At 45.6% G+C, this 11,312-nt stretch overlaps 1 protein-coding gene and 1 pseudogene across 1 annotated transcript; both read right to left on the bottom strand.

Annotated features, from left to right (window-relative positions):
• Positions 1-752: 752 nt before the first annotated feature.
• Positions 753-8,903, bottom strand: LOC109471402 (tolloid-like protein 2). The gene is made up of 11 exons (XM_019770687.1): positions 8,846-8,903; positions 6,443-6,545; positions 5,530-5,626; positions 4,614-4,720; positions 4,010-4,212; positions 3,704-3,897; positions 2,887-3,151; positions 2,435-2,560; positions 2,045-2,154; positions 1,508-1,618; positions 753-1,001 (listed from the first exon to the last, which is right to left on the bottom strand). Exons 1-11 carry the CDS (start codon positions 8,901-8,903, stop codon positions 822-824), a joined length of 1,554 nt encoding a protein of 517 aa, XP_019626246.1. The 3' UTR covers positions 753-821.
• A 957-nt stretch (positions 8,904-9,860) lies between these two features.
• LOC109471401 overlaps positions 9,861-11,312 on the bottom strand; it is a 9,423-nt pseudogene continuing 7,971 nt past the window's right edge.

Here is an 11,312-nt window from a genome sequence, read left to right as displayed (position 1 = left end):
CTAAGAACTTATTCGAGTTACAGAACTTAACATTGGTGTTTTTTTAATTCAAGACTCAGAGGGAGACAAAATGTCATCACACCTTCTCAGTCGCGCCATCTCTGGGAACGAGTTCCCTCCAGCACGATTTTCATGGGCATGAATCATGATCTTGTTCCCAGGAAGGTCATGAAAAAAAAATTAACACACAGTCGTGATGTCTAAACAGGACACGCTCAAACGTGTTTTCGAACTGCATTCAAATCAGTGAATGGTGCTCAACACATCAATATCAAAAATACAGTTGTCAGTTATTCATGAATAACGTATTTTCACATAGTTACTATGGACCTTCTGGTCATAATTTCGTGCACTTCTTTCCTCACTAACCCGACCTCCAAACACTTCCTTTACTCTGAAACTCTAAACTCTACTTTGGCTGCTATAGCCGTCGTTTTTTGGGAGGGGGCATGCACTTGAAGGCTGTGAGGCCTAAGAAATTAATGCTGTGTTTCCGGTTTTAGTCGATGGTCGGTAGGTAGGGCTAGGGATTCTCTCTTTTTTTTAGATTTTGGCTGAAGTGATTCAACAAAATGCAGTTTAACAAAGTAAACCGCGTCATAATTATTTATATCCCAAGGACCAGTCCCTACGTTTGTTTGTGTAGAAGGGACAAATATTTATGAAAACGCGTCAATAAAAGCGTTTTAAAGGGTTTGAAATTTCATGGACTTGCAGGGCCTAGGGGTCGGCCCACGAAAGAACACGCCAGTAGCGTCGGTGGGTGAAGTATTTGCTAGGGTCGGTCGTGAACCGGAAACACTCATTTTTTTTACCTAAGCCTAAGCGATAAGTGACAGAATATCCGCACACACTGCCAGCGCAAGGACGGACACAAGCCCGAGGGACGCCAGGATCCCCTCGGCACCGCTGTTGCCACTGAGGGCGGGGGCCCGAGGGTCGTTGTGGCCCGTCAGGACGTGAGTGTTGCACCTGTCCTCCGTGCAGCACAGTTTGCACACCTGTAAGAAAAAATGGAGGATATCCGTGAATAATTTGGTTAATCACCAGGTTGGTAAATGATTGAATAGCAAAGTTATTTATTCACAACCAGTTGTTTCACAAGAACCGACGTTTTGATGTCTGTTATCTTCATCAGCAATCATGACTGGTTTACTGTACACTGAAGCTAGGTGTTCTAGTGAACCAGCTAATATCCAGGAACACCTATCATATAAATGTACAGTAAACCAGTAACAGTGACGAATGTGAGCGGGCCTATCGTACCCATGCAGAGCCGTGCCTTTCTACTTCTATTCCTGCTTAGGATCTGGCACATTACTGGGTAGTCTCCGCGTGTCCGAGAACGTACAGTTGCCCAAGGCACGGTTCTGGATACGCACGGACTATCCAGACCCGTGTCTGAGCATGGTTCTGGATAAAGCACGGTTCCGGATATGCCTGGAGCCCTGGACTATCCAGAGCCGAGCCTGAGCACGGTTCTGGATACAACCATGCAGGGCCTTACCTTGTCCTGTCCGTCGGCTGTCATGCAGATCTCGTACTCCCAGTAGGCGTTGCAGGACGGCTGGCAGCTCCGCCTGTACGACACGTTCTGCCCCTCTCCGATCCGTTCCACCTGAAGGGAAAGACGGAATCCACCGTGCGGTATTTCATACCTACCCGATAAAACAAATATTCAATGCGAAATGTGCGAAAGTTGAGAAAAGTTGGTGTCCATGAGCAAAGAAAAATGAAAAACTAGTTCCAACATTCCGGTATTTTCGAAATCGGTGCATCCGAAACGCGTTCGAATTATCCTATCGAACTTTGGAAGCATGTGTGATAACCGCGAGAGATCCGACCGCGGCCGAGCTGACTAGTTGCCGAAACAATGGCAGGTAGGAAAATGTTAAAACTCTTATGTTCTAGAGAGTAAAATGCAAAGGGAAATTAAAGCTTGACACTAAACTCAAAAGATCTAAAGTTAAAACAGTAAAAATCAATTACGAATGAAACGTTAGGATTGGGAATTCTAATCCTAATGTGCAAATTCTAAACTTACCCAGCATGCCTCATCCTCTTGACACTCCATGGCAGTTCCCCCTATTCCGTTTCCCGTCATGCACTCCCGGCCTGTTCCCTCGCAACTGTAGCACATGGTGTTGTCTGGACCTGGAGCGGACAGAAAGTAGGAAAGTCAGTCCCTAAATCTTTTCTCCAGACAGCTGTCTACCACAGTACGTTAGACGGGCACGTCGGCAGAACGTAGTACTGCGCACGTGAGAACCTCATAGCACTTTGGCAGATCGTCTCGACTGACGATGGACATCCAAGAGAAGAGGAGAGTGAGAGAGGGGAGAGAGAGAGAGGGAGAGAGAGAGAGAGAGAGAGAGAGAGAGAGAGAGCAGAATACACTGAATGCATAACGCATAAGGTGAGTGTTCTCTCCCACCTTCAGTGAACATTGTCGAGTTGTCCCAGGCCGTTGTAGTGACGCTGTTAGGGCGCACGGTGGAGCTTCTGCGGAGAGTAGTTCCCCCAGTCACTCCGCTTCCCGAGCTGACCCCAGCACCGGTCGCTGCAACAACGCAAGATCTGATTGTCACATGCACATGATAAGGTTATATCATTAGCCTGACATGACGGAATGAATAGCGTTCCAATGTTGATGGGCGTCTTACTTGTTCCTAGTGGACCTACAGGAATTTCTTAGCTTCAAACCAGCACCAAGGGGCACGTCCCTACTCTATGTTGAAAGGTGTGGTGGGTTCTTTAACGTGCGTGGGGTGTGGCTCTCCCCAAACACGGGACATCCATTTAACGTCCTAACCAAGGGATGTCCCTAACCGAAGCTAGGTACTCATTTTCACCCGAGTGAAGTGGCATGGCAGGATCAAAACTTACCCGTCGCCTGTGTTGTAGGCATACTGCTTGGGCAGGTGGTCACTCCGCTTTCCGGAGGGAAACATTGTCCGATCTCCGGACACGCCAGGGAATCCGGCGGGCAGAGGCTCCACTCCAGCATGTAGCCGTGTCCGATGGGTTGGGAGCTCGGGGAGAAGGTCAGGGTCATGGTCTGTCCCTCCTCCGCGCCGATCGCGACGGGTCCGCCGCGCTCCCCACACTTGGTCGTGCTCGCGACCTGTCCGTTGCTGTCAGTGGTTCTGATCTGTAAGAGTGGAATTAGTGTGAGGAGATTTTATTTTTCATTTATTGAAATTGTAACAGTACAATACACGTGGGAAAAAGGCAGCTGTTGTTAGAGTTAACTGAGGAAAGTCGTGTGTAGTGCCGTTCCCTAGGGTACAAGATCGGTGGCATGTCAGGACTCGAACCCGAGACCTCTTGTTTCCGAGTCGAGCACTCTGCCGTTACGCCACAAGACACCACATTTATATGTAGTTCAAGGTGCTCAATGCAGTTCCAGATCACCTTCGTCGTAGGCCGTCAAACGATTCTGGATTTGTCAGATAGCACAGGCTGTGATAGAACGAATACTCACCGACAGCAGAATTTTGCACGACACATGCACGACTACTAGTATCCAAAGAATGGCCTCAGTTTGCGATCGTGCGACGATTGTACGACCTGACCTATATATAACCGTCCATGTCTGACTAAATTAGTGTTATGAGGATCATGACAGCCGGCGTCCGCCGGCCCGGCGTCTAGATCGGGACAGACCGCGCGGGCCTCGTTGGAAATGTGACTCCAGCATTACCTGAATGCTCCCTGAGCTGCAGGCGACGCCGAAGTCGCCCGTGAAGCTGGCCATGAGGACGGGGTAGCGTCCGTCCGACTCAGGAGCCGCGGTCAGGGACCAGCTACAGTCCATCCCGGCGATGTAGAAGTCAGGGTAGTTGGGAGTACTCAGGTTGCCGGATTCCGCGATGTTCTGGACGTCGCTTTGGCACCCTGTGAGGTAAAAGAAAAAGACGTAAACATTGAATTGGATGGTGTCTAAAATCAATAAAAAATCTGCTTGGAGATTAATGTACACGTATGTGTGCGAAAAAGAATATCATACCTGCGCTGAAGGCAGCGTAAGCCCCCAGACCCTGCGCCAAGCACTCTTCCCCCTCGTCCGCCCAGTCGTTGCAGTCCTGGACCAGGTCGCACTTCCGGGACTGTTCGATGCAGGTGGCGGCGTAGTCGCAGGAGAACAGGTCCGGCAGGCACTCCACCGACCACTCCAGGTCAAAACCCTCGCCGCCAACGCTCGTATCCGACCTGAAGAAGTCTTGCATTGTAAGCATTTCTTTTTATGCTGTATCATAGTCACAATTTTACTTTGAGGTAAATTGTAACACACGCACAATGGGCGGTCATGGAGAGTATATCACCATAGAAGCATGCCATTCTAATATTTAACTTGCACGATTGCGCGACTATTCTATAGGATACACCGTATGTTTTCTTAATGGTCGTACAACGCCCCTTCAAAAGACTATATACTGGACAATGTACATTCAACAAAGCGTCGTCCCCCCAAAACTCTTCTTACAATCATTTACTGCAGTTTCTGTAAAAGAAGATATTTCTGCTTTTCTAACACTGTTAACAACTGACATAAATGTACCCGAACGATAACTAAAAATGATAAAAAAAACTAAAAAGTGCACGCGACATACCGAAAGTTGATTAGCACGCTGTTCCCTGTGCTGGTTATCGGGTCTGGGAGTGTGTTACCGCAAACCTTGGCCAGGGAGTCGGCCGTGGTTTCGGCACCATCACGAACCTAGCCATGGCAAAAAATGCACATGGTTGGTAAACTTTCAAGTTAAGTTTATTAGTTAATTTATTATATTAACAGGTGACTCATTTTTGCAAGATGTCCACCCTGAGACCGGAGCAGGAGTTTGTTAGGCCATAGGCTAGACCATGTGAGGGTAAACGTGATGCATTTGCTTTGAAAATGATACCTTTCTTGTCTATATTTACCGACAGAAAAAGATTATTTCAGACAGTTGACACAATTTCCTAATCTTTCGTCCATTTAGAAGATCATCAAAAGACTTTGTCTATACTAAGATCACAAAACCAGTCAAAATTATTATCCACCGCCTACAAAAAAGACAAACAGTAAACGTAGTATAGGTACTTAGTATAAGTTGATCCGACAGTACTTTCTTTAACACTGTACAAGCAATTAGCCTGCGGGCATGATTCTGCAAATACAGGTATTATCTACACCATTCATACATACATATATATACATACATATCCTGGCTTTGATTATCGTAGCTTTGGGAGAATAACAGCGCTGAGACGGAATTCAACCAGTTTCGACTTTATTTGTCTTCCTCAAGAATGACAGAGAGATCGAACCACTTCTCCTTTTATACATTTCCTGTGCCCTCTAGTGCATGGCGATCTGCTCGAGTTTAAGATATTGGCAAATCAGCGTTAAGGATCTCATTTACCCTAGGTTAGGTTGGATTGCTCAGATCTGTTCTAGTTTACTACGCACTAGGTTAGGTTGCCATGCATCGCCTTAGTTGACACACAGTATGACTTCATGACAGGTATTATCTACATTTCCCTTACCTGGAGGTAGTCGTAGCTACACGCAGACTGTCGCTCGATGTCTAACGCATTGAAGACTATGATGATCCGTTTGCCTTCATCCACCGTGATTACATACCTGGTGGAAACCATCGGAAGTGCAGTCAATATGTCCTTAGTTTTATTGAAGATGATTGTCACTTTATCATTGGTTGTTAACGACATGACGATAAACACTCAAAGATGTTCACCCTCCCTTCCACGTGTACAAACGAATCTACTACTGGTACATTCCGCCCTATAAATGAATTAAATTACATTGTACAAGGAGATAACCATTACTGTGTAGAAATCGGCAAATGCATCAAAGAATGTTTAGAGATTTTAGAACCAGCAGTGAATACTATACGATACACTCAGCAGGTAATCATTTCATTTTTTTCGAAACCTTTTAACCCTGCTGGTCTAGTGTTCCAAGGCTTAAAGTCAAACACATACATTTAAAATGACATGATACAAATGGAAATAGTACAGAAAAATACAGTAAACACATTTAGAAACATACTACATCACAAAGTGAACAATGAACACACAAATCAACATTACAGCTGGCACTGTTTCAATAATAGCTTTCTTAAAGCTTGGTACATGTAGGTCACACAGTGTCTTAACGTTGGGTGGGAAGTCATACCAAAGCGCAATCGCACGATACGGAACTAGAAAGGAAAGTTTCCTGCTGTTCGTTTTAGGTTTGCGTAGTCTGAAAATGTTGCAAACAGAAAATCTGGTGTTGTCATTATGAGATACCGGTACAAGGGTATCATATGATATGTATGTCAATTTAAGTTCATTTGAATCTACTTATTCTTGTTCGTGGGTATAGGTGTGCAAGACCTAACGTTACGGAAGTCGTTATACTTTCGTTGTGTTTATGACAGTAGCATGCTGTACTCACGCGCAGGCAGAGTTAGGCGGGTACATGGTCGGGTAGCCGGGGCTGGATATGGTGCCAGACAAACCTCGCAGCACCATGGATCCACCGTCCTCCCGTTGGCATCCTGTATAACAATGGTATAACACTCACTTTAGAAAGTCACAACATATGGACGGACTACCGGCACGGGTTTTATAGAGCTAAGCGATCCACAGAAACGCAGCTCATACTAACAGTTCATGGCATAGCTGGTGCGCTGAACAGTAAAAAGCAGGTAGATTTAGCGATACTCGACTTCACAAAAGCGTTCGACAAAGTTCTCCACGGCAGGCTCATTTAAAACTGGAGTATTATGGAATCCAAGGAACAACACTCAATTCGTTTCAAGTTTTTTATTCAACAGGGAGCAAACAGTAGTGGTGGAAGGGAAGGCTTCGGCTCCAGTTAGAGTAGCGTCAAGAGTTCCACAAGGAATTATCCTGGGGCCATTACTATTCCTCTTGTATGTTAATGACCTACCAGATCAGCTTGACTCAAAGTTGAGATTCTTTGCTGAGGACTGTCTATTATATGTAGAGCTGAATGACTACACAGAATGACTCACAACTTTTACAAAAAAATCTGAACACGCTGGAAGAATGGCAAAGCAAATGGCTCATGCATTTTAACTCAGTAAATGCTACATTATGGATATATGAAACAAACGAACCCCGTAACTAGCTACCTGTTCTGTGGTCAAGCCCACCCGTATCTCGGTGTTACATTGACAATTAAGTAGCCTGGAGTGAGGCACGCATGTTAACAACATCACTGCCAAACAGACATTGGGAGTGAAGAGTGTGTCTATGTGCTAGACGTATTGCAGACGCCACGTTGCCTGGTACGAAAGTTACGGCTTCTGAAATAAACTTTGTCCTGCCTTGGCCAGCCTGTTAGCGATACCTTCACAGGTGCACCGGCTTATGCCTTGCCTTCTAAAGTAAACAGCCGGCGTTGACGGCAGTCTGAAATATTGATTGGCAACCTAGCTTTTCACTCACTCACTCACTCACTCACTCACTCACTCACTCACTCACTCACTCACTCACTTACTCACTCACGAACTCATTCACTCACTCAATCACTCATTCACTCACTCAATCACTCACTCACTCACTCACTCACTCAGTCCCGTAGATATGATAGAAGAATTCCTAACCTTGATTCAGGTTTGCGCTGGTCTGTCCCTCTGTTGTTGTTGGTGAAGAAGGGTTGGTGGTCGACCACACACGTAACCACAAGGGCCCCCGGATCGGAGGAAACGGTTTATACGTTTGTTGTGTAGAAAAACAAAACAAAACAATACAAAGTTAGGTACGGACAACCTTCGCCGTTCGCTGTCAGCTCACTTTCTTACTCCAGGAAAGACTTCAGTGAAGTAAATTTGTGTTTTTCAAAATAGATAAATGAAACAAATGGATATAATGATATAAAGTCCGTAACAGAGGCAGACATCTCGACCAGCGTGCGTAGTCTAATGGCCCAACGGGCTGAGGGTTCGAATCCCGGCTTTTGTCGCTAAGGCCCAATACGCACGCTACTGGAAAGGGTCGCAGTCCTTAGGCCCGGTGTCACACAGTGTTTTCTGCCGTATTTTTTGATCGCCGGAAGGTCGGCAAATTTAAAATCACCGAGCAACCTCCGTTATCGAATTGGACGTAGCGACTGGCGAGAATTTCTTAAAATGGTGCGATGGTTGAGAGAACACTGATCGATTTGCATTCTGGGTGACTCGGGTAGTATTAATAAGTGATGACTGTAAGACATAGCCTGGCATGGGTGCCATCCTATTTGTATGCCGGGGCTTCCATACTCGCTCAATATTCATTAGGGAGCGAGTATGGAAGCCCTGGCATACAGTCGAAAAGAGCTGGTGGAATTTACCCGGCACAACAACCTGTTTTCTCTGCCACCACCGGTGGAAGATTAGCTCTTCGTTGAGATCACTTTCACAGAGTCTTTCATCACTTAAGTGAGAAACATTAATGTAGTGTCTAAAATGTCTTTTCGTTATCACGTTAACAACCTTATCCAGGATTTATTTCGTATATTATAAGGTACCTGGATGCAAAATCCATTCATAGAACTACCTTTTCTGTGCCAAAAAAAGCAATGGATAAAGCTCGCCGCACAGTTTACCACAAAACCAATAGAAGTACGAGTCACTCGACTTCTGGCTTAAAAAGATTGATATCAAGCTTTGGTTTTAATCAAGTACTTCATTTTGCCCTCAGGCCATTTCGTCATTTAAAAATACCTCGATAGTGATTTTCTGATTGACTGCCTGTAGACTTGGTGTTGACGCTGGGGCCTTAGATTGGTATGTTACCAGGGAAAACGCCCCGGGCAAGAACACTCATTTTTGAGGCGGCTGGCTGAACTCACCTGCGTGGCGACTCAACACGAGGCCAACCACCAAGAAGAAGAATCCGCCTCCCTGCATCACAAATATCTTGTCTTAGAAGGGTCCGATGTTGTCCAAAGCCTCTCGGGGTACGATCGGGGGGACGTCTGTTAGATGTGAAGTACTTTTCTTGGTTTGGAGATTTTGAGTGAGCGACGTGGCTTTAAAATCTCGTTAGTTGCTAGGAAAACGGAATCCTGGTATCCAGGAGTTGTTACAAAGTTAAGTGGATATCGGAGATTAGCGGCGATAAGTTGATTTTTCCATTTGCAACAGTAGTTTTTTGTCGTGGGTTGTTTTCCCAGGTTGAAATACAGGTTAATTGATTTAAGGGTATTAGCGTTTCCTAATAGAGCTTCGCTTTAAACAAATAATAGTGTCTTTGCATAGTTCTCTGTAGGGTCAAAACAACACAGAATACCGAGATGGTAGCAAGAAGCAAGAACTTTATTTCGAGTTACAGAACTTAACATGGTGTTTTTTTTAATTCAAGACTCAGAGGGAGACAAAATGTCATCACACCTTCTCAGTCGCGCCATCTCTGGGAACGAGTCCCCTCCAGCACGATTTTCATGGGTATGAATCATGATCTTGTTCCCAGGAAGGTCATGAAAAAAATTAACACACAGTCGTGGTGTCTAAACAGGACATTCTCAAACGTGTTTTCGAACTGCATTCAAATCAGTGAATGGTGCTCAACACATCAATATTAAAAATACTTTAAACTGCACCAATGTTACTAAGTTGGCAGTTTGTCGGTTATTCATGAATAAACGTATTTTCACATAGTTACTAGTACTATGGACCTTCTGGTCATAATTTCGTGCACTTCTTTCCTCACTAACCCGACCTCCAAACACTTCCTTTACTCTGAAACTCTAAACTCTACTTTGGCTGCTATAGCCGTCGTTTTTTGGGAGGGGGCATGCACTTGAAGGCCTAAGAAATTAATGCTTTGTTTCCGGTTTTAGTCGGGGGTCGGTAGGTAGGGCTAGGGATTCTCTCTTTTTTTTTATAGATTTTGGCAGAAGTGATTCAACAAAATACAGTGTAACAAAGCAAACCGCGTCGTACCATAATTATTTGTGTCCCAAGGACCAGTCCCTCCGTCTGTTTGTGTAGAAGGGACAAATATTTATGAAAACGCGTCAATAATAGCGTTTTAAAGGGTTTGAAATTTCATGGACTTGCCAGGGCCTGGGGGTCGGCCCACGAAAGAACACGCCAGTAGCGTCGGTGGGTGAAGTATTTGCTAGGGCCGGTCGGGAACCGGAAACACTCATTTTTTTTACCTAGGCCTAAGTGACAAGTGACAGAATATCCGCACACACTGCCAGCGCAAGAACGGACACAATCCCGAGGGACGCCAGGATCCCCTCGGCACCGCTGTTGCCACTGAGGGCGGGGGCCCGAGGGTCGTTGTGGCCGGTCAGGACGTGAGTGTTGCATCTGTCCTCCGTGCAGCACAGTTTGCACACCTGTAAGAAAAGATGGATGGTATCCGTGAATTATGAAGCAAGTTTAAACTGTAATATCTAACACAATAAATTGGACTCACCCAAATTTTCGACTGTACAACTCGACTGTACAACTCGACGGTACAACTCCAGTCTACCAACACATATGAACTTTCAAGAAATGATATCCGTGAATAATTTGGTTAATCACCAGGTTGGTGAATGATTGAATAGCAAAGTTATTTATTCACAACCAGTTGTTTCACAAGAACCGACGTTTTGATGACCGCCTGTCATCTTCATCAGCAATCATGACTGGTTTACTATGCATGGAAGCTAGGTGTTCTAGTGAGCCAGCTAATATCCAGGAACACCTATCTTATAAGTGCACAGTAAACCAGTGAGGGGGGCCTATCGTACCCATACAGAGCCGTGCCTATCTACTTCTATTCCTGCTTAGGATCTGGCACATTACTGGGTAGTCTCCGCGTGTCCGAGAACGTACAGTTGCCAAAGGCACGGTTCTGGATACGCACGGACTATCCAGACCCGTGTCTGAGCATGGCTGTGGATAAAGCATGGTTCTGGATATGCCTGGACTATCCAGAGCCGAGCCTGAGCATGGCTCTGTTCTGGATACAACCATGCAGGGTTTTACCTGTCCTGCCCGTCGGCTGTCATGCAGATCTCGTACTCCCAGTAGGCGGTGCAGGACGGCTGGCAGCTCCGCCTGTACGACATGTCTGCCCGTCTCCGATCCGTTCCACCTGGAGGGAAAGATAAAATCCACCATGTGGTATTTCCGTGCCTACCCGACAAAACAAACATTTCAATGCGAAATGTGCAGAAGTTGAGAAAAGTTGGTGTCCATGAGCAAAAAAATGTAACAACATTAGTTCCAACATTCCGGTATTCGAATTTTCGAAATCGGTGTATCCGAAACGCGTTCGAGTTATTCTATCGAACTTTGGAAGCCTGTGTGATAACCGCG

This window comes from Branchiostoma belcheri, unplaced genomic scaffold, assembly GCF_001625305.1.
Source record: "Branchiostoma belcheri isolate BF01 breed outbred unplaced genomic scaffold, Haploidv18h27 scaffold25, whole genome shotgun sequence".
NCBI lineage: Eukaryota > Metazoa > Chordata > Leptocardii > Amphioxiformes > Branchiostomatidae > Branchiostoma > Branchiostoma belcheri.
Note: the sequence above shows the minus strand (reverse complement) of the source record. Positions and strands in the feature narration are given on the sequence as shown.

Bases quoted from the DNA above. Each gene is read 5' to 3' on its own strand.
- LOC109471402 (XM_019770687.1), bottom strand. From the start codon at position 8,903: ATGCAGGGAGGCGGATTCTTCTTCTTGGTGGTTGGCCTCGTGTTGAGT. The intron at 6,546-8,845 runs GTGAGTTCAGCC...ATTGTTATACAG, and splicing joins CGTGTTGAGTCGCCACGCAG to GATGCCAACGGGAGGACGGT. The intron at 1,002-1,507 runs GTAAGGCCCTGC...TTTTTCTTACAG, and splicing joins CAGCCGACGGACAGGACAAG to GTGTGCAAACTGTGCTGCAC.